This window comes from Amblyraja radiata, chromosome 24 (assembly GCF_010909765.2).
Source record: "Amblyraja radiata isolate CabotCenter1 chromosome 24, sAmbRad1.1.pri, whole genome shotgun sequence".
Taxonomy (NCBI): Eukaryota; Metazoa; Chordata; class Chondrichthyes; order Rajiformes; family Rajidae; genus Amblyraja; species Amblyraja radiata.
The window spans coordinates 8,457,921-8,481,735 of record NC_045979.1 but is presented as its reverse complement, the minus strand read 5'-3'; the positions used below and the strand labels follow the sequence as shown (position 1 = coordinate 8,481,735).

Below are 23,815 nucleotides of genomic sequence, written 5' to 3'. Positions count from 1 at the left end.
CAGGTAGGAATTCCCCTAAAGGTGGAGTCTGTGGCCAAGAAACCATCATGTGATCCAGACACGCTATATAAAGGGACAGGGGGTTTGAAACTAGCACATATATGTGTTGCACCCGTGGAAGATCACTGGAAACTTTATCTAGTGTGGGAGACAACCTTGAATACGGATTACGGACCGTGTTTTGCTAAAGAACACCACATCTGCAGGTAGATTCTTCAGACGCTGCCACTTGCAGTGATTGCAGTTTTCTACGAGTCTTTGTTTATTGATTTGGCATCTCTCTTTTTTTTTAATGAGAAGAGTTTTATGGAAAGAGTTTGGTTGCTCCAGTGTTGTGGAGACATGTGTTGGTTTTTTGTACCGAAACTCGTTGCTTCCTTCCCGCAGGAGTTATGATGTCTTCAACCTCTGGCCTCGGCAGTATCCTGACTGATGTGATGCGCTCCGTGTATCAGACAGAAGACAGCCCGAGCTTGTCCATCGGCAGCAGAGAGCTGCAGCTTGGCCCCATGCTCCCCGCCGACATCCCCGGTAAGCCAAGGTGGGCGAGAGTGTGGCGGTATAGGTAGACGGGGTGGCAGGTGAATTCTGCTAGAAATTGTATGTAGTGGTATTGGGCAGTACATCGGGCTGAGCCTGACAATGAGATTGTCGATGCAAGGAACTGCAGCTGCCGGCTTACACAACAAGACACAAAAAGTGCTGGAGTAACCCAGCGGACGGCTGGGTGACACCAAGCGTCACCTATCCAGAGATGCCGCTTCACCTGCTGAGTTACTCCAGCACTTTGTGTCATGAGGAGTGGTATTTACGCCGTCTGATCGGGTCACCTGTCGACCTTCGCCTTTATGCTTGCCTGTTGCAAAGGCGAAAACAACTGCTCAGTGACCAAGGCTAAAAAAAAGCACGACTTTATTGAAGAAATAGGCAAATGGCTTCGTGGGATCAGTTCGCGTTTTTCCACTGCTATTCATGTTCGCGACCGAATGCCCAAACGCAAACAAACATCAGGCAAATGCAATGACTTCATCTAAAGTTATGGTTGACCAGCTGTTGTTTGTTGACACCCAGTAAATAAAGTATTATGTGTCCCTATTTGTTTAGACGTTGCAGTTGATGTGAATGGAAATGTGGATTGTCCATTAATGTGGTTACACCTTGGCACTAGGATAGTGTTGGGTAGTTTTACATGGGGTGCACCTATTAATGAGTTGAGCCACTTCAGTCTGAAGAAGAGTCTCGACCTGCAAAGTCACCCATCCATGTTCTCAAGAAATGCTGCCTGACCTGCTGAGTTACTCGGCACTTGATGTCCTTTTGTGAGGCACTTCACTTCCTTTAATGGATTGCTTTACTTTGACTAGATTGCACCTCTTGGTTTCAAACTGACCCTCAGTTATGGAGCAAGCAGCATGTCTTGGAATGGATCAGCTACCATGTGGAGAAACACAAGTACGATGCCAACAATATTGACCTGTCCTTCTGTGACATGGACGGAACCACACTGCATGGACTCACAAACAACCAACTTGTGTCTATCTTCGGTCCATTGGGGGAAGAACTGTACAAAAGTCATCAGGATTTAAGTAAGAACAGTAAGTAAATCAGTAGTTACATGCCAATCATCTGCTTATTTATTCAATGCATAGACTCTCTGAAATGCTGGGTATGCGGTCAACAGTTTTATCTTTCCATTTATGATTATATAAATAAAAATAAATTGGAAGGAAAGATTGAGAATTAAGTAAAGTTGCTGCTAATGTAAAAACTCATGTGCAGAGGCTTGCCCTGGTGTTAGATAATGTTTCCTTGAGGTAAATGGGGAACCCACAGTTTAACATTTAGATCAATAATAACCTCTGACGAAAACTCCTAACCCGAAAAGGAAACAGTTTTCTTCATGGAGTTGCAGTTACATAGAAATATCGCCCCTTGCCCTTGAATTCGGTGGCTGTTTAAAAAAATAAGTGCTCTGCAAGAACATGTTCCAGCGAACTGTAAATAATAGTTTCTTGTAATGTCAGGCATTATGCAAGAGACACACTTTAATATTGCTTTCTTTTGTCACCAGGTTTTGATTTAATACCAGATGACTTCAGTGACCTCTTCTTGCAAAGCATCCTCCCAGTAGATTGCAGCGAGTACAAGTTTCTAGACACTGTAATCAGTAAGTGTTTTTAACGCTTTCAAATGAAGACCAAGTCGATAGCATTTCACATGCATTAAGAATGGCAGTGAACCTTTTAATCTGACTGGCAGATTATGTCTCGATACTTGATACTCGAGTGTCTGCTGTCTTTATAAAAGTGATACCAGATGCCAAGCCCTTTGAAAGGTTTTGGAGCAGGGTGTGTAATGTACTGTTCTCGAGGAACTAATGTTCATAACATGGAACTGTTGGCAGACTGAGAGGCTCAGAAATCGACCTCTTTATTATTTAATAAAATTGATTATTAGTCTGGAAGCTCACTTGATCTGTTGACTCCTCTTGCTGGTACTGTATTAGTGGTGGAATTAGTGATTCCCAGGCTCCCAACTCTCCAGACTCTGGTGGAAGTGAATCTGATTTTGATCACTCTCTAAAATGGTAAAGATTTTGATTTGTTTGAATGGGATGCGCCAATATTCGCATTTTATGTTTGATTTATTCTCATTTCTGGGGTGTATTTATTTTTCGCTCTGGGGCTGTTATTTTTCCAATGTATCATGCACCCAAGCTAAATGTAAAAATGTGTAGGAAGGAACTGTATTAGTTGTGAAAAAAGGGAATGGGAGGATACTCTTCATGGTTAAGCGCTCAGGTTGAAATTTAAAAGCCAATTGCGAGTTGAGAAGAATCTCCAGGAATTTTGGAGCTAGATTTTAACTTGAACTTTTAACTTCTGAACTCCCATTTGTTTTTTGTTGGCACAATATTTGTGGGTTTAAATCAAATTCAGGACTGGAAAGAAAAGGGAAAAAATGAACTTGTTGATGAAATTGAGTTTCTTGAAACACGGGGGTCACAAATGGTCACTGCCTTTGCCAATGGGGCTAGTGCCAACTACTTTATGATAGTTGCAGTTTGATCACTTCTGTGCCAGTCGCCTTATTCTTTGACCTTTGATCATATAAAAACAGAGCAATTTTCCTGTAGTTTTTATCTTGAGATAATGAATAGACCATTGTTTTCAATTTTTATAATTTTGCTCCTAGCTTGGAATGAATTGGAAAATGAAGAGTCACCCGATCACTGGAAAACCTTGCCTGATTTCCAGCCCAGTGATCCTGGATATGAATCTGCCCCCACATCTCCATATAGTGTCGACGACTCCAATCCAGGTAATTGGCCACGGTACATAGGACTAACTGCCGACACAGAGAACGCTTAGCTGATACCTGCACTTGAAGAATTAATTGAGATAGGGAAAGTTCTTAAAAATTATTTTAAAAAATGATCAAGACTAATTAATAAAAAGATTAGCACTACCAAATGAGCAATCGGTGAGAATATCCAACAAATTACATTGACAATCCATGTAAAAAAGTAATAGATTCTGTTAGATTTTTATTTATTGAACTTGGAAGTTAGCAGGCAATTTGGCAATGTGACATAGGGCGTTTTGAACTGTGCATTTGTCATCGTCATTCAAATATTAGCTCAGGGTTGGTCGTGTACATGGCATCTTCAGTAAACCAATCTACACATTGCCATTTACTTCCCCTCTGTTGAATTGGAAAAGTTCCTTGGCCAAAGAGAATAAAAAAAACAAAGAATTCTATTTTGTCGAGTAGGCAGGAGAAAAGACAGTTCTACGAGACTGAGTCAGTTGTGAAAAATGGGAATGAATAGTCAAATGCTTATTCAGTTCCGTTGCTCCTTTCTTTCTGGAGCCATTTGTGTTTGCATTGTGGTTAAAAAATACTTCTAGGACATTCCAAACGATTAATCAAAAGCTAATTTCATAGTTTATTTCACTTGATACTGCAGTAAATAGTGCAAAATGAAGTGAAATTGACTATCAAAATCAGTTGAATGAATTTGAGTGATGCAATTAATATATAACATTTCACATTCTGCCTGTTTTACAGGTTCCCAAACTCCCAACTCCCCAGACTCCGGTGGAAGTGAATCTGACTTTGATCACTCAATAATGAATGGACAGTATGGAATTCAAACTGGTAAGGATTTTGATTTGCTTTCAAGGGATGCGCCAATATTCCCATTTTATGTTTGATTTATTCTCATTTTTTTGTGTGTAATTGTTCTCTCTGGGGCTGTTATTTTTCCAGTGTCTCATGCACTCCTAAGCTAATCGTAAAAATGTGTAGGAAGGAACTGCAGATGCTGGTTTACACTGAAGATAGGCACAAAATGCTCTCAGCGGGACAGGCAGCATTTCTGGAGAGAAGGAATGGGTGACGCTGCCCTCGCCACATATGAGGGCACATCTACATTGGCTAACATCACCATTAGCCTTGCATGGGCATCTCTCCATTTATGCTAATATTATAAGCGATGCTAGGCAGACACTAACTTACTGGGAGTTTTTAATGGCAATGAAGACACAATGAGTTGTCCAAGCAGAATTGACAGTCCTTAAAATATTAAGATGAGACATTTACCATTACTGGCCTTGAGCTTAAAGGTGAAATGACTTTGTGCTTGCCTGTTGCTTCAATCAATGTTTTAAAATATATTAATATTTTATGATTGAAATTCATTTCACATAAAATCCCTTTTGCTGCTCATTGTATTGTCTTTTCCCAAAGGCTTTCAATAGAAAAAAAAAACTTTTTAGTAACATTATGTATAGTTCTTGTTTGATAGGTGTATTTTTTAGAGGTAGTTAAATTGTAATAGACACTTTTATTGTTGTACAAGAGCCTTTTAAGTTCCAACTTATATTTCATTTTGACCAAGAGTAAATCCAACTTTAAGAGATTATTATTTCTGCTGTCCTCTTTAATATAGGATCTGCTAAAATGTCAAGCAATGATTCCAAGCCTGCCAAACGCGGAAGGGGAAGGCCAAGGAAATTTGGAAAAGAGGCAAAGAACTGTACAGAAATGAAGAGAAGCAAACATTGTAAGTGAATTCACACCAATGCAACAGGCTCTCTCATCCGATAAAAGCATCTAAATGTAACTCCTCTGATAACAGGCATTCAATTCTGGATGAGTTATCATTGAAGTATTTCTTTAATGAGAGAAACATATTTTCTTGGCTCTTTCACAGGTACAACCCGGTCTGTTTTGTTTTAATCCAAACAGTAATCTGCTTGCACCAAATATTTGATTTCACCCCCACTGTGTTTTTGTTTTGCATTATTGTCCTCACTCCCTTAAATCACCAAAAACAGGTTCAACTAGTTACACAAGCTGAGCCTTTCAGTGCAGAACAGTTCTTGTCTACCCATGCAACTAGTCAATGCCCTTCAAAAGTAATTTGCTGCATGAAGTCCTGTGAAATATTTTTAGCTATGGTGTGACGATCTGAATCCTACTGGTTGGTAGTTTTCAAAATAACTCCAAAAAACGCTTAAATTCACCTTGGAGGATTTGTTGATGCCATTTGATAGCAACAACCTTTTGTCCATTTAAGGCAATTACACAAACTTTGGATAGCTAGCTCCCATTATATCCCCGCTGTCATCTGACTCTTATTGTATTTGCTTACTGTTTTATTTTAATGTAACTCATTCATTTGTTTAACTTTGATGACTAATTTCTTGTTTTGTTCCATAGCCCCACGAGGCACACACCTCTGGGAGTTTATTAGGGATATCCTCCTCCATCCAGAGGCTAACAGTGGCCTTCTGAAGTGGGAGGACCGGTCTGAAGGGATCTTTAAGTTTCTAAAATCAGAGGCAGTGGCACAGCTGTGGGGAGATAAGAAGAAGAACAGCAGCATGACCTACGAGAAGCTCAGCAGAGCCATGAGGTGAGCATATCTTGCAGGAGGTTCTAGCATTAGAAGGTAGAACAGTACAGTGCAGGAGCAGGCCCTTTGGCCCACAATGTCCATGCCAAACGTGTTCCATTTTTGTTCATGGGGTTGTGGGCATCACAAGCAAGCCTGACACTTATTAGCAATTCCTGGTGCCCCCTGAAGATGGTGGCCAACCAGCTTCTTGCACGCGTGGTGTTGAAAACTTGGCATTTATTTTAAGCAAGGAGGTCCATCAGGGAGTATTGCTACATCCAAACCAGGATGGGGATGAACTAAAACAACGCACTGTGGATATTTTCAGGATGGTGTGACAATGAGGACCCTTTCTACTGCATATGTTAATGGAGGTTCAGTAGTAAAGCCCTTGTATGCCTTTCTGATAGAGGTTGGGGGAGGAGAATTTCAAGGTGGTTCCATCACTTTGGATCCGTGTTGAGAGATTGTTGATTATCAATAAAAAAAATTGTAAAGATTTTTTTTTTTTTTTTTTTCCTTAAAATAAATGAAATATGGGGCATCCTAAACTAGAGTCAGAGGGTAGTTACTGTGTGGAACTCATTGCCACAGAGGGCTGTGGGGGCTAAGTCAGTGAATATTTTTAAGGCAGAGATAGACCAATTCTTGATTAGAATAGGTGTCAAGGATTATGGGGAGAAGGCAGGAAAAAGGATCAGGAGGCAGAGTTCAGCCATGATTAAATGGCAGAGTAGAATCGATGGGCAGAATGGCCTAATTCTACCCGTATAACTTGTGAACTTGTGAAACCTTGTTGGTGGGAGAACTGAATCAATTGAAATGCTGGGGTGTGACCCACTATAACTATTCCTACTTTCTTGTAGATATTATTATAAACGTGAGATTCTGGAACGTGTGGATGGAAGGAGACTGGTCTACAAGTTTGGAAAGAACTCCAGTGGTTGGAGAATTGGAGACGTATAAGACGAAGAAACATTTTCACTCCAGTAAAAATTCACCTACTCTACAAATATATGTTTGCTGGCAAACAAATCCCTACAAAGAGGTCATGGTGTGCACTGGACTAATGAACTGCCCCTCTGAGGGATGTGCTCCATGGACATTAAGTGGTGAATTTTTGTTTCTTGAGAAGATGGGTGTGTTTGTGTTTGTCTTTTTAAAAATTCTCTACATTACCAGACTCCAGCCTTTCTTGGGCCAAATGTATGTGCCACAGAGGTGGCACTGGAAATAGTAAGCCTATATTTGGGCCAAAGTAGGTTATTGAACCAATTTGATATATTTAGAAAGATGTTGTGGACCCGAATCCCACTGAATGTGCAACACGTATTTCAAGCGTATCGGGCAAGTGTGAATAGCCAGTCACAAGAATCAATCTCTTTATTCTACTCTGGCATGTTAATATTGCTCAGTAACTTGCAATATGCCTTGTGGTGTCCACACATACAGATAATGTACAGCAGGACTTCTTTCTTTGCTTATGCATAGAAGTGCATTTTGTATATAGTTTGTGTTACAGAGATCGCTAATCTATGTATGTTTTATATGTATAAATATATTATGAAACAATTGGAAGTTATTCAGCTGGACTGTACAACTTCCACTGGAACCTGACTGTACATATGATTTAAATGAAAAATCTGGGGTAAATATTCTTTAATACATTGACTAGATTTTGTAAGAAGTTTAAAGTCCCTGAATATAAAATTTTGGATCTGTATGCCCTTTGTTTATTTTCCTATGAATACATTAATATTTTGCAAATAAAAACAAATTTTAAAATGAAAACCCATCTGTTTCGTGAGTCTGAATCACCAGAGGCGACTGTGATAGTATTTTCATGGTGTCCCCGATCCTAGTTTTTCCTATTAGAATGTGGGATTTTACTGTTCTTGTCACCAGCAGAACATTTTCCTTGTAATCCGTGCTCTTGAATAATATCCAGCAGAAGTGTCTCTCTTTAATTTGTTCCAGTGTCTCGTTGATTTGAGGTACAGAGTCCCATTGTACCAATGTGATCTATTGTGACTGCAGAGCATTCTCTAAGTTGCTGATTGCTGATTTATTGCCTACTCTTTGATCTCTGCCTCAAGACCTGACCCATCTCTTCAGTCACGCAAACACAAATTGGAGGAACAGCATCTCATATTTTGCTTGGGCAGCTTACAGCCCAGTGGTATGAATATTGATTTCTTTCATTTCAGGTAGCCCCGGCATTCTCTCTATCCCCATCCCTCCCCCACCCAGGTCATACTAGCTTCTCGTTTTCACCCAACCAACAGCTAACAATGGCCTGTTTCCTTAATCATCGTTACTTTTTTGCATATCTTTCATTCATTGTTCATATCATCATCGATATCGCGGTTCCCTTTCCCATGACTTTCAGTCTGAAGAAGGGTCTCGACCTGAAACGTCCCCTATTCCTACTCTCCAGAGGTGCTGCCTGTCTCGCTGAGTTACTCCAGCTTTTTGTGCCCATCTTCGGTCTAAACCATCATCTGCAGTTCCTTCTCACCCACCCCTTCAGTCTATTTGTAAATAAGACTAACCTAGGTAATTTTAAAATTTGGGTGGCTTCATGTTCGAAAACCTATGGATAAAGATAGCTCTAAAATCTGCTCCAAAAATTAATCTACATGTGACGATGAAGCAATTATTTAAGGGAATATTGATAAAACAATAATGCAATGAAGCAAACCTCGGGTAACAAAAGGCTGGCAGTGAATTAAAGGGAACTTATTGAGATGATTTGGTTAAGGTGACATACTGTGGAAAAAGGTGATAAAGTGGAGTGTTATGCATATCAGCAGAGATTTGACAGTTTAAACTGCCCAAAATGTCCAACCTCATCAATTTCAATTCAATATCAATTTTCATTTTAATATTGACCTTACATAATAGGAATCTAATCGCAGTAAAAATACATTAGGACGATAAATACCCGATGCCACCTGAGTACAATAGGTTTGTTTGGTAATGGTTCACATAAAGATTGCCATAGAGACTAATAACTACTTGTAACATTGCTTGGCAAAATTCTCCTCCAGAACGTCAGAAAAATAGAAACTAAGAATGAAGGCTAAATGCTTTCTAATTGTCAAATAAGCTTGACAATGAGATTAGTCAATAGACTGTCACAAAATCCGGGCAAATTCCAACCTCCCTGGTCTTTGGTGAAACAAGTAAAAAAATTACAGTGTAATAAATCCACTAAGTTTTCAGCAGTAGCTTTATTACTGAGATATTCATACCATTTTACACACAAAAAGTGAGAGATTTTATGCTGGCTTCATCTGTCATCCTTATTCCAGACCACTTTGTTTATTTATGTTAAGTTTGATTAGATAATTTTTACATTTAATGCAAACAGCTTTATAGGGGACTTTAACAAAGCCGTGACCTTCCAAAGTACAGACTTCATGTTACCTGCCCCACCAGAGGGGAGAGAACACTTGACCATTGTTACACGTCAATCAAGAACGCATATCGCTCTGTTCCCCGGGCGGGTCTGGGTCTCTTGTATCATTGTCTAGTTCACCTTATTCCGACCTACAGGCAGAAACTATAATCTGCTAAGCCTGTGGTCAGAACAACATAAAGGTGGACAAGCGAGGGCATTGAGATCCTACAATCCTGCTTTGACTGCACGGGTTGGAATGTGTTCAGGGAAGCAACCACAAGCCTTGATGAGCATACAGACACTGTATCATCATATGTCAGCTTTTGTGAGGACAGTTGCATTCCAACTAGGACCCGGACCTGGTTCAACAACAACAAGCCCTGGTTTACTGCAGAACTCAGACAGTACCGATAGTCTAAAGAGGAAGCCTACAGGAGCGGGGATGCAGACCTCTACAGGCAGGCCAAGTACAAGCTGAGAAGAGGAATCAGAGCTGCCAAGGAAAGGTACTCTGAGAAGTTGAGGAGCAAGTTCTCAGCTAGTGACTCTTCTTCAGTTTGAAAGGGCTTGCAAGAAATCACCAGCTACAAGAGGAAAGCCCCCCGCTCTTTGGACAATCGTCATCTGACCAACGACCTGAATGAGTTCTACTGCAGGTTTGACAAGCAGAAACGTAACCCTGGTATCCCCTCCCTTTCCCAACAAACACAGCCAGACCCCAGTCTCCTAAGACCTTCTACTAAAACTCCTCCCCAATTACCACCACTTCACACCTACTTAAAGCAAGACTCCAGTCTGAAAAGACTGGACCCTTTCCCAACCACCCCCCTCCAATCACCACTTCACACACAATTACCCATACCCTCCGTGCTGCACAGCATCACTTCTCCATCATCACCAATAATAATAGAGGAGGTGGAGAGGCTTTTCGGAAGACAGAAGATCCGGGAATCTCCAGGACCGGACAATGTTTCCCCTTCTACCCTCAAGCTCTGTGCTGAACTACTGGCACCGGTCTACACAGACATTTTCAACTAGTCCCTGCAAACCTGTACTGTTCCTGCCTGCTTCAAAGTCTCCACTATTGTCCCTGTACCCAAAAAGGCAAGGATTACTGGTCTTAATGTCTACAGGCCTGTCGCACTGACCTCTGTAGTCAGGAAGACCCTTGAAAGACTTGTGCTGGCCTAGCTGAAAAATATCACGATCTGGACCCTCTGCAGTTTGATATCGGGCCAATAGATCTGTGGATGACGCAGTCAACCTTGGCCTGCACTGCAGTCATCCTACAGCACCTAGACAGCCAGGGGACCTATGCAAGGATTTTGTTTGTTGATTTTAGCTCTGCATTCAACACCATTGTGCCAGAGCTACTACACTCCAAACATTCCGAGTTGACTGTGCCTGAATTCCTCTGTCAGTGGATCACCAGCTTCCTGACAGACAGGAAGCAGCAGGTGAGGCTGGGAAAGCTCACCTCGGACCCAAAAACCCTCAGCATAGGAGCACCGCAAGGCTGTGTACGCTCTCCTCTCCTCTACTCTCTCTACACCAACGACTGCACCTCCACTGACCCCTCTGTCAAGCTTCTCAAGTTTGCGGACGACACGACCCTGATTGGACTGATCCAGGATGGGGAAGAATCTGCCTACAGACAGGAAGTGACACAGCTGGCGTCCTGCTGCCATCGCAACAACCTGGAGCTCAATGCTCTTAAGACAGTGGAATCGATAGTAGACTTTAGGAGAGCTCCCCCTCCCCTTACCCCACTCACCATCAACAACACCACAGTCACATCTGTGGAGTCTTTTAAGTTCCTGGGAACCTTAATCTCCAAGGACCTTAAATGGGGGGCTACCATCGACTCCACAGTCAAAAAGGCACAACAGAGGATGTACTTCCTATGGCAGCTGAGGAAGCACAATCTACCACGGGCAATGATGGTCCAATTCCATATGGCCATCGTAGAGTCTGTCCTCACCTTCTCCATCATGGTCTGGTTTGGCTCAACCACCAAGCACGACACCTGGAGGCTGCAGTGAATTGTGAAGGTTATTGGCTGCAATCTTCCCTCCATTGACGAACTGTACACTGCAAGATCATCTCTGACCACTCTCACCCTGGCCTCAAACTCTTTGAATCACTTCCCTCTGGAAGGCGACTCCGGACTGTCAAAGCTGCCACAGCCAGAAATAAAAACAGCTTTTTTTCCACGAGTAGTAGCTCTACTCAATTACCAAAAATCTGTAGCCTCCTTTTGCTCTGGTATTTTATTTAATTCACTTGTTTAATCAATAATATATTATTATTAATGTTTAATGTTTTATATGTCATTCCTAACTGTCACTGTATGTCATTGTCACTTGTGGGCGGAGCACCAAGGCAAATTCCTTGTATGTGAATACTTGGCCAATAAACGTATTCATTCATTCATTCATTCATTCAGCTTTATTTGTGCATCTATGCAGTTTCTCTCTTGGGAGCTTTGCACATTGTGGAGTCAGGAGCATAACAGTAAAACATGGTTTTAATTTTCACTGTGGGGTCCACAGTTTCTCCACTGTAGGTGGCCTCCATTTTGATTACAGACATGGGCGGATCCATCCTTGTTTTCAGCAAGTATACCATCTCCTATAAAAAAAGACAAAATGTGCTGGAGTTGCACAGCTGGTCAGGCAGCATCTTTGGAAACCAATGATTGGTGATGTTTTGGGTTGTGATACGTTTTCAGACTGATTGTAGTAAAGGGGAGAAAACTGGTCACTTCAATCGGTCTGAAGAGGTTCCCGATCCGAAACACCACCTACCCATCTTCAGAGATGCTGCCTGACCTGCTGAGTTACTCCAGCACTGTGTCTTTTTTTATAAACCAGCATCTGCAGTTCCTTGCGTCTAAACCATATCATGTGGTTGTACAGATAACTTGGGCCCCAAAGACTGGATTCAATCTGAATTTGAGTTAAAGCTGCATCTACATTTTAAAGAATCCATTGCCTAGGCATTTGAGCCTTGTGTAAATGGGGCGGCACGGTGGTGCAGCGGTAGAGTTACTGTTTGACAGCGCCAGAGACCCAGGTTCGATCCTGACCATAGGTGCTGTCTGTACGGAGTTTGTATGTTCTCCCCGTGATTTGTGTGGGTTTTCTCCAAGATCTTCGGTTTCCACCCACACTCCAAAGACGCTCGGCTTTGTAGGTTAATTGGCGTGGTATAAATGTAAAATTGTCCCTAGTGTGTGTAGGATAGTGTTAATGGGCAGGGATCGCTGTTCGGTGCGGACTTGGTGGGCCGAAGGGCCTGTTTCCGCACTGTATCACTAAACAAAATGAAACTAAATGCGCAGAATAACCGGCCTATCCACAGTTTATGACCATGCCCATTTGCAGTGTAAGTTCTGCCCACCTGGAAGCTGCACCGGGCATCTCCTCTGTGCAATTCACCGGAGTGCAGGCGTTATTGTCCCGGTGTCATTTGTGCCCATTACAAGATCATCAACGCAAGCTAGCTTCTGCCCTGTTCTAATTATGTGTAACCTGCATTTGTCACTTACCACAGAGCACTGAGCCAACCATGTGTGAATTAATCTGTCCTGTTGGGACACTGATGTTTTGCTTCGAGTGTATTGGCCTTGCTGTTCACTGCACTGTTTGTACCTGGAATTGTTTCTGCATGTCAGGGGTTTTCACTACACAAATCAACGCAAAACTGTCTGCCTCAATTATGAGCTTACAGCTTATATTCAATGTTTCTCGCTCAAGAATGGAATCTATCCCTGGGAAATATTATGGGGGGACCCGGGTGCATATACCCACATATACTAAAAACATTGAATATCCCTCTGTGCACCATCTCACCTATTCGCTCCGCTTCCCCCTCATCTCCACAGCAGTGTTATGGTGCTGCACGGACCGACAATAGAAAGTATACTTTAGGCTTTGACTTGCTTTCCAGTAGCCAGAATTATCAAATGCAACTGCATAGGAGAATTCAATAATGGCAAATGAACAACAAACACAGCTGGTATCAGGTAATCCACGGGGAATGCTGAAGGTCTGGAAAAGAGCGATTTTCCTGAGAGGAATACTTCACCAACTTAGTCTTTTTTTTGTGGGCACCAATTTGGGCATTGGGGATAAATATGATATCCATTTATCACAACAGAAATGGGTGGATTTCAATTTCTAGGCATTTAATATTCTCCACCACCCACATTTATTTTTACTAGAATGGTACAGTGGTTAAGAGAATTAGTGTATTTGGAGTAATTAGAGAAGATGGGATTATTCCGCCTTGAAAAGAGAACATTATAGAGATTTAACAATGAGTAATCTGATTGCAGCACAGGAGTGATGGAAACCAAAACATCAACTTAAAATATTTGACAAATGAATCAGCTGAGAGAAGGAGTCAGATGCCTACACAGTGATGATGTAGAACATGTTGTCTGAAAGGTAATGGAGGTAACTTTTAAAACGGGGCGTTAACAATTTGAAGGAAGAAAGAATTTCAGGACCTCTGCAAAAAAGATTGGATGCAGGACTAATTGGACCAGCACCATTTGCGTGGGCAAATTAACTCACTAGTTTCATTTAATAAGTTAAGGTGCGTATTTCTTCAGTTTTCGATCTGTGCTGTGATGTCAATGACAGACTACAAGTTGGCCTCGGCTTCATAGAGAGACTGAAGGAGTATCACATATAATTACTGTGGTTATTTTTTGCAGAAAAATATTTGCAGAAAGCTTCATTTCTTGAAGCATAGAAACATAGAAAATAGGTGCAGGAGGAGGCCATTTGGCCCTTCGAGCCAGCACCGCCATTCATTGCAATCATGGCTGATTGTCCCCAATCTATAACCCGTGCCTGCCTTCTCCCCATATCCCTTGATTCCACTAGCCCCTAGAGCTCTATCTAACTGGTGAACTGGCTAATATTTAATTGCTTATTAAATTCTAATGACATATATTCTGTTTATAGTTGCTCTTTAAAAGTTATTTCATTTAAATGTTTTAATTAATTTTTTTAATTAATTTTCGTCTATCGTTTTATTTCATGCTGTAAAAATGTATGATTAATAGTAAGATCCATTCCAAGCACCATGACAGCTAAAAAGAGCTGGTTCACCAGACATCTAGACAACAGACAACAGACAACAGACAACGGCTGGCTAACCAGACGACCAGACTTAAAGACTAAAGACTGAACATAACCAGCAGACAAACTTCTATACTCAATACTCTGACTGATGAAGGGCAATGTGCCAAAAACCTTTTTGACCACCCTATCCACCTGTGACGCTACTTTCTAGGAACTATGTACCTGCACTCCTAGATCTCTCTGCTCTACAACACTCCTCAGAAACCTACCCATTCACTGTGTAGGTCCTACCCATGTTAGACTTCGCAAAATGCAACATCTCACATTTCTCTGTACTAAATTCCATCAACCATTCCTCAGCCCTCCCGTCCAACTGATCAAGATCCTCCTGACAGCCATCTTCATTATCTACAGTGCCACCCACTTTTGTGTCAACTTTCTAATCTTGCCATGTACATTCTCATCCATATCATTGACGTTGATGACAAGCAGCAAAGGATTCCTGAGGCACACCACTAGTCTCAGGCTTCCATTCCAAAAAGCAACTTTCCATTATTGTCCTCTGCTTCCTTCCATGAAACCACTTTTCTATCCATTCAGCTATCTCTCCTTTGCAATCCCATGCGATCTAACCTTGTGAATGCCTTGCTGAAATCCATGTACCACATCTACAACTCAGCCTTCATCAACCTTTATGGTTACATCATCAAAAAACCCAATCAGATTCGTGAGCCACAACCTCCCACATACATAACCATGCTGACTATCCCTAATCAGCCCTTGTCCATCAAAATGCATGTATATCTTATCCCTCAGAATATTCTGTAGGCTTTTCACTACAACCACATATCTTAGACTCACTGGCCTGTAGTTCCCAATATTTTCACTACAGCCCTTCTTGAATAGAGACACAACATTTGCCATCAACCAGTCTTCCGGCACTTCACATGTATTTAACGATGACATCAATCTCATATAGGGCACCTGCGATTTCCTCTCTAGCTTCCCACAGTATCCCCGGATATATCTGATCTGACCAGGAGATTCTGAACTGATTACAACGTTTTTGCTGTTTTCAGCATCACACTACAACTTGGACATGAAAATCTTTTTAACATTTAGGGAATGGTAGCATTGTATAATGTTGAGATTTTGTTTCACATCAGGAGCATGAATTTCCATGTAAGTGCAAGCAATCAAACCGTAACCCTTTAAGAAGCTTACAATCCTCACCACTCTGCTTGATGCTCACTGCTCAAGAAAGGGATGAAATCCCTCCACCTTGAGCAAAGAGCGCTGGTGACCTCCAGATACATTATAATTGGAGTGCTAGGGCTCGGAGTATGGTTCCCTGTATATTCATGAAGTGCGGGCATGATCCTTCATTTCCCGCCAAACGTCAGGGTCCCAGGAATGTTTGCCTGAAATGCTTTGTGTCCATCAAGTTCACTCAGGGAACAAATACTCACTCAGTACCTCTATCAATGTTGTGGAAACAGCTTAGTGAGCAGGGGGAGGAGAGGAGGGTGTAGGCCAGACTAAAGAAAGGCAGTGGAAACACAGGGAGACCAGAAATAGGGTTTAGTTGGATAGGGAATTCTGGAGATGGGAGGAAGGTTCCCTTCCCATCACCGTGGGACCTAAACATCCATTAGGGTGGAACAGCAATTCACATATACTTGCATTTTGGTGGCCTGCATTCATGATCTGATCTCCACTATACTGAGCAAACTAAATGCAGATTGGGTGACCTCTTTGTCATACATCTCTGTTCAGGTTATGAGGGAGATCCTGATCTTCTAGTTGTGTGTCTCTGTAATTCTCCGTCACAACCCCACTCCCTATCTTTGGCCTCCTTCATTACATTACACTCAACATCAACTCAGGTATTCAACACCTCACCTCAGTCTGAAGAAGGGTCCCGACCTGAAACGTCACTCATCCTTTTTCTCCACAGATGCTGCCTGACCCGCTGAGTTTACTCCACCATGTTGTGTCCAACCTCACCTCTCATTTGTGTATATGGTAGTCCTCTGATTTAACATTTAATTTAAGAAGTACAATTTTTTTATTTTATTTACTGCACAAACATTTTTCTTTGTCACATTATTTCTTAATTTCCCTTCTGTCTCTAACTGCTGTTTATTTTCAGTCACTGTTACCGTGAGAAGTTTTTAAAATTGTTGCCTTGGGCTCTATCACAGACATTCTCTCTGTTCCCTCCAACTTCCACTCTCAGCAACCTACAACATGCTTCTCCTCTCACCTCCTCCAGCTCTGTTGAAGGGTCCTCACTTCAAACCTGGGCTCTGCTTCTCTCCTTCTCTGCTTCTGCTGGTTTCATTTCTTTTAAAGTTAATGCTTCCAGCTTCACTGTAGATTTACAGGCATCTTACTAAGCTGATACATTTCCTGGAGATACAAGGAACCGCAGATACTGGAATAACCCAGTGGGTCAGTCAGCATCCGTGGAGAGAATGAAAAAGACAACATTTTGGGTTGGGACCCTTCGTCAGACTGGTTGAGAGAAGGAGAACTTCTTCAAAGAGCTCAGACTGAAGAAGGTTCCTGACCTGAAACATAATTTGTCAGTTTCTTTCACAGATGCTGCCTGACCTGCTGATTACTACAGCACTTAGAATAACTTATGATAAGTTCCTTCCTGTGGGTATTAAACATTTTTCGGTTGGCAGCGACAAACTGTTTGAAGGTTATCCTCAAGGTCAATCTGAGTTGATTTTGTTTTATTGATTTAACTGGGTCATCTGTGGTAGAGTGATCTGCTGTGGTCGCATCTATTGGGCGCTGAAGACAATTTATAAACCTTTTACTCCTTCCTCTCAGTAGTGGTGAGCTCGACTGGGTAATGGTAAGTTTGCAAATAATGTGGATTTTAGACATTTCACTGTTTGAATGTATACATTCCCATGAAGCCATGAATATCCTGCACTATTTATATGTAAGATGGTGGAACTGGGACCATTGTTTTCCTCCACAACTAAAAGATAATAATCTATCACTTAACACCTACCTGATCTGACGTCTTTATTATTAATATTAATCTTACTGCTTAGGAGGTAGGATCTTCAAAACTTAAGTTGCACTGAATTCATTTTCACCATCTATTCCACCCATGTGGTTGATTTTCTGCCCCCCTCCCTCCTGTATAGAACGTTCGATGTCGATGCCGATGTCCTCAGGCACTGGATCTTTCCTCTGCAAACTTCCATTTGTAACCCTCCGCAAATGGAAAATGCCCTCTGCTCTTGCAAACCACTTCCTCATCTCCGTTTCTTCTGCAAAACCTTCTTGCACTTCAACACTCAGTGGCGGTGAACGCTCTAATTCACCCGTCATTCTACCACTGCCCTGGTTAATTCACAGCAACAGCATTTGATTTTTTTAGCACATCTTGCTTTGCCAGTGAATACTTCCTCATACCACTGATATGCTTTTTGTTTGGCATAGTTATTACATCTGAAGGGCTTTTAACAACCCATTCAATTTGGGGAAACTGACAGGTCAGGTGCAGTTGAAATGTAATAATTGGGAACTGCAGATGCTGGTTTATACCAAAGACAGACACAAACTGCTGGAATAATTCAGCGGGTGGGGCAGCATCTCTGGAGAAAATGGATAGGTGACATTTCAGGTTGGGACCCTTCTTCAGACTGATTGAGGTGGTGGGTGGGCGGGGGATTGGAAGCAATAAAAGACAAATCAGGGCCAGCAACAGATGACCTGAGGCAGGGAGGTTCCCTGATCGGCTGATTGTTGGCTAAGGACAGTGTGATTCCAAGACATTGTGATACATCATTGTGAAATGTTGAACTGGTTAACTGTCTTTATGTGGATCTTGTTTCGTGTGGCGTGCACAGCCTAAAGTTGTAGGACAACTTGTTCTATTAGATCTTCTGTTTGTGCACGTCGAGTTGATTGCATTAGTTGAAACAGGGTTGCAACCACGTGAAGGTTGCAATCTTCCACCCCTTTGTGTGGATGTAAAGTGCAGTACTTATTTTGGATCCCTTTAGAGTCCATGACATCCCTACAGAGGTTGGTTATGACAGACCATCTCCTGCCTCAGTAATAATTTGGACCCACTTCAATCCGCCTAACGTCTCCACAGATTGACATTGGATGAGATCTCATCGGCCCTCCACTCAGTGCTGGACAACAGGAACACTTACATCAGGCAATTGTTCACCGACTACAGCTTGCCGTTCAACGTCATCATCCCTTCGAAACTCATCGTCATCATCCCTTCGAAACTCATCGAAACTCATCGTCTACCTCAGGGATCTGAGTCGCTACTCTATGAAAATGGATCCACAAATTCCTCATTAGCAGATCTCAATCAGTACGAATTCGTAAGCACGCCTCCCCTTTGCTGACCATCAGTATAGGGGTACCTGAAGAACGACACAAAATGCTGGAGTAACTCTGCGGGGCATGCAGCATCTCTGGGGAGAAGGAATAGGTGATGTTTTGGGTTGAGACCCTTCTTCAGACTGTAGGCTGTGGCATCTGCTCTATTCTCACTCTACCCACAAATGTGTAGCCAGACATTGGTCCACACCATCTTTAATTTCATCTCCAATATCACCATCAGTGGTCAAACTACATGTAATGACGAGTCAGAGTACCGGAGGGAGATTGATATTATTGTTGAGTGGTTCTTCTTCCTATCGAGTCCACACACAAGATTAGAAGTTGTTCAGCAGAGCTGAACACACTTCTCAGCATCTGCATACAATGGTGTATGGGTCTTGTGCTTCTTGTGCTTAGTTCCCTATGTGGTGCCAGATCAACAATCTTGCTCTCAACATCATAAAGACCAAGGAGCTGGTTGTTGACTTCAGGAAGGCAAAGCCGAGGGTCTATGCCCCTGCCTTCATTGGCAGGATGGTGATGGAGAGAGTCAACAACTTCAAGTTCCTGGGCAAGTACATCATTGATGATATGTCCTGGGCCTAACATATTGATACAATCACCAAAAAAATCTCACCAACGCATCTACTTTCTCAGAGGAGATTTGACATGTTGCTGAATACCTCAAGGAGGTAGATAGTAGTTCAGTATTGCTCTCTACTTCAACCAGAGAGCAGTGCTGAACTACTATCTACCTCTTTGATGACCCTCAGACTCTCCTTGATCAGACTTTGCTGGATTTACCTTGCACTAAACATTATTCCCTTATCATGCATCTTATACACTGTAAATAGATTGATTGTAATCATGTATTGTCTTTCTGCTGACTGGATAGCATGCAACAAAAGCTTTTCACTGTACCTCGGTACACGTGACAATAAACTAAACTGAACTGATCTGATTACTCTGTTGAACCGCTACAGGGTTGCAGTGGAGATCATACTGACTGGTTGCATCACGGCCTGGTTCAGTAACTCGGAAGCTCAACTACGAATGAGGTTGTGGAGAGTGGTGCTGCCTGGTCCATCGCGGTATTGACCTCTCCACTATCAAAAGGATCTGCTGGAAGTGCTGCATTAAGAAGGCAGCTAATATCATCAAACTCTCACACCGCCCTAACCACACTCACATCTCACTGTTAACATTGGAAGGGAGGTACAAGTGCCTGACAACCTCCAGGTTCATGAACAACACCTTCCTATCAACCCTTGAGCTCTTAAGCAAATCTCTGCACAACCCTAACCACAACAGTAAAGAGGCTGTCCCACTGTACGAGCTAATTCAAGAGCTCTCCCGAGTTTAAAAAAAAATCAAACTCGTGGTAAGTATGTAGAATGTACGTAGCGGGTACGTCGGAGCTTGGGGCGTCTCTTAGCGGCTCGTAATGCTAACGACAGGTACTCGGGAATTGCCGTAAGCTCGTGAAGATTTTTCAACATGTTGAAAAATGTCCACGAGAGCCCCGAGTACCGACGAGCGGCTATTACCATAAATCTCCGAGTTCGAATCAGGGGAAACTCGGGAGAACTCTTGAATTAGCTCGTGCAGGGGGACAGGCCCTTAACTCAGCAATGAACTATGGATTTTGCACTACTAATCTTGCACAACACACTTTGGTTTGCACTATTGTGGTCTATTTTCCCTCGAATCACAGTTAAATTATTGTGTATTTATTTATTGTGGCCTTTCTTTCAATGTACTTGTAGAGCCGCAGCGGGTAAGAAATTTGCTGTTCCAGCTCCGTATATATGACAGTGAAACATAGTCAACTCTCGACTCTTGACTCTAGTCTGCGTGAGACTGGCATTCCCCTGATTGTTGGCAGCGTTAGATTACATTTTGTGTGTTTAACTGGGTGAGTGGTAGAAGGAGGTTACTGAAGGGATTAGGTTACTGAAATGATTGCAGACAATACTTTATCTTTTCATTTTCCTTCGCCGGAAGATGTTGTGCAGCATTCTTTCAGTTAATAAGTCAGCCTCAGCGAACCCCAAGGACACCTAGACTCACATCTGTAAAAGCCACCTGAGTATACCAGTGTTTAATTGCTTGGCAGGCAGATACTTCTGGGCCAAAGCCAGAGGTCAATTCACTCACGCAACTTACTGTAACTGGACCTGCTCTTAACAGTAAATACAGGGGTGGAGACATGCGAATAGAATGAGCTCATTGGTAAATAGCTGGAGAGTTCATTTCTAGCATCGCTTCACATGAGTTCAGCAACAATATAAAATATATTTGCTCATTTCATAGGCAATTTATTTAAAGCCGTTGCTTCTTTGAAACTGATGTTTGATCAATGAGGCAGCAATAAGTATTCAAATGATATGAACCTCATTGTCACGGCCGGGCTAATTAAAATATTACTTACTTTGCACGTACACAATGACATTGAGATGAAAGCATTTTCTCTTTTCTCTTTATGTGAGAAACTTTGTCTGTAAGAGATGACTTCATACTTGGGAATGAAGAGGGGCCACTCTATTTTACCTATTAGATTAGAGATTAGATATAATTTATTGCCACACAGCCAGGCTGGTGGAAATTTGGGTTGTCTGCAGCGATACAATAATAAAGAACACACAACCACAATAAAACTGTAACACAAACATCCACCACAGCATTCATCACTGTGGTTGAAGGCACAAAATTTGGCCAGACCTCCTCCATTTCCCCCCCGTGGTCAGGACCAGAGTCCAGAGTCAGTCCAGGATCGGCTCTTCCTCACCGGAGACCGCGGCTTTAGATTGTTGTAGGCCGCAGGCCGGCGGTCGAGATTTAAAGTCCCCGCCGCAGCCAGAAGCACCGTAGACTGCAGGGCCGGCGGTCGAAGCTCCCCTCCAGGGGTGATGGTAAGTCCATGCCGGACCCGCGGTAGAAGTCGGCCGCGGGCCGGCAGTGATGGCTTCTTCTTCCCCCGGGTCCCCCACGAGGGATCCCGGGCTGTAGACGCCGCACCAGCTGGAGCTCTGCAGACCGCGGCTTCAGGCTGCGACTTCAGGCTGCCGGCTGCCCCGGGTCAGCGAAACGGAGCGCTCCCCTCCAGCGAGCCCCAGCGAGGGCTCACCCGCTCCACGCCGAGAGTCCACGCTGCGCCCGCCGCTGAAGCCCCGGGCGCGTCTCCGGGCAAGGCCGCGTCGATCCTTGATGTTAGGCCACGGGGGAGGCGACCTGGAAAAACTCGCCTCTCCGTGGAGGAGGCGACCGAAGCGGTTTCCCCCTTACCCCCCCACACCACCCCCCACATAAAACACACAAAGAAACATTAAACACAGACTTTAAAACATACTAAAAAAATTAAAAAAGTTGAAAAACTGACGAGCTGCATGACATGGCTGCTGCCAGAGCAGTGCCCCCTACAGAAATAAACAATTTCCAGCCAACTATACCTTTGTTAAATGCTTTCCCTCAGAAAACTATCCCTTATTGTACTAATGTGACCTTTTCCGTTTCTCTCCTACCTGAAACTCAAGCTGTCAATTCGAAGCTGTTCAAGTAGACTGGGCTGAATGTTGGGCCCAAGCTGGAAGAAGGAGTGGCATTGAGATTGAAGTTGTTTTTACAGATTCATCCAGTCTGGGTTGGCTTCTAGCACAGATTCACAAGGTGAACCTCAATGCTATTACAAGAAACAAACTGATGGAGGAACTCAATGGGTATATGTGAAGGAAATGTACAGACAATGTTTTGGGCCAGGACCCTTCTTCTGACTCGGAGTAGAAAGGACATAGTGAAAGTGAAGTTTAGCTTAGTTTAGAGATACAGTGCGGAAACAGGCCCTTCGGCCCACCGAGTCCACGCCGACCAGCGATCCCTGCATATTAACATAGAAACATAGAAAGTAGGTGCAGGAGGAGGCCATTTGGCCCTTTGAACCAGCACCGCCATTCATTGTGATCATGGCTGATCGTCCCTAATCAATAACCCGTGCCTGCCTTCTCCCCATATCCCTTGATTCTACTAGCCCCTAGAGCTATCCAACATGCATTTGGGACATTTTTTTTAACATTTACCAAGCCAATTTACCCACATACCTATATGTCTTTGGAGTGTGGGAGGAAACGGATGATCTTGGAGAAAACCCACACAGGTCACGGGGAGAACTTACAAACTCCGTATGGACAACACCCGTAGTTGGATTCGAACCCGGGTCTCCGGCGCTGTAAGGCAGCAACTCTATCGCTGCGCCACCGTGAAGAGAAGGATTGGGGCAGAAGCTGACAAGTTATTGGGAGAACCGAGTAAGGAGAGGTTGGTTGGAAGGTAGAAGATAGACACGAAAAGCTGGATGAACTCAGCGTCTCTGGAGAGAAGGAATAGGTGACGTTTCGGGTTGAGGCCCTTCTTCAGACACAGATAGTCATGTGGGGAAGAGACGGATGGAGATATAGTAACTCTGGTTACTATATTGGGCATGCAGGTGCAGCAGGCAGTGAAGAAAGCGAATGGTATGTTAGCTTTCATAGCAAAAGGATTTGAGTATAGGAGCAGGGAGGTTCTACTGCAGTTGTACAGGGTCTTGGTGAGACCACACCTGGAGTATTGCGTACAGTTTTGGTCTCCAAATCTGAGGAAGGACATTATTGCCATAGAGGGAGTGCAGAGAAGGTTCACCAGACTGACTCCTGGGATGTCAGGACTGTCTTATGAAGAAAGACTGGATAGACTTGGTTTATACTCTCTAGAATTTAGGAGATTGAGAGGGGATCTTATAGAAACTTACAAAATTCTTAAGGGGTTGGACAGGCTAGATGCAGGAAGATTGCTCCCGATGTTGGGGAAGTCCAGGACAAGGGGTCACAGCTTAAGGATAAGGGGGAAATCCTTTAAAACCGAGATGAGAAGAACCTTTTTCACACAGAGAGTGGTGAATCTCTGGAACTCCCTGCCACAGAGGGTAGTCGAGGCCAGTTCATTGGCTATATTTAAGAGGGAGTTAGATGTGGCCCTTGTGGCTAAGGGGATCAGAGGGTATGGAGA

At 43.0% G+C, this 23,815-nt stretch overlaps 1 protein-coding gene and 2 long non-coding RNA genes across 5 annotated transcripts; 2 read left to right on the top strand and 1 right to left on the bottom strand.

Annotated features, from left to right (window-relative positions):
• The first annotated feature begins 70 nt into the window (after positions 1–70).
• Positions 71–7,700, top strand: elf3 (E74 like ETS transcription factor 3). 3 transcript variants are annotated; one of them, XM_033042356.1, is made up of 9 exons: positions 71–206; positions 388–531; positions 1,365–1,586; positions 2,072–2,167; positions 3,196–3,321; positions 4,072–4,161; positions 4,952–5,068; positions 5,728–5,923; positions 6,772–7,700. In XM_033042356.1, exons 2-9 carry the CDS (start codon positions 393–395, stop codon positions 6,869–6,871), a joined length of 1,086 nt encoding a protein of 361 aa, XP_032898247.1. In that variant the 5' UTR covers positions 71–206; positions 388–392; the 3' UTR covers positions 6,872–7,700. The 3 variants fall into 3 exon arrangements, with proteins under 3 accessions (XP_032898247.1, XP_032898246.1, XP_032898245.1); XM_033042355.1 differs by having other exon boundaries at positions 1,365–1,595; positions 4,072–4,157; positions 4,948–5,068; XM_033042354.1 differs by having other exon boundaries at positions 1,365–1,595.
• LOC116986737 lies at positions 2,541–19,834 on the bottom strand. The gene is made up of 3 exons (XR_004415561.1): positions 19,824–19,834; positions 3,677–3,680; positions 2,541–2,577 (listed from the first exon to the last, which is right to left on the bottom strand). It is a non-coding gene; the product is annotated as an uncharacterized LOC116986737 (long non-coding RNA).
• Positions 18,112–23,612, top strand: LOC116986738. The gene is made up of 3 exons (XR_004415562.1): positions 18,112–18,193; positions 22,369–22,370; positions 23,582–23,612. It is a non-coding gene; the product is annotated as an uncharacterized LOC116986738 (long non-coding RNA).
• Positions 23,613–23,815: the final 203 nt, after the last annotated feature.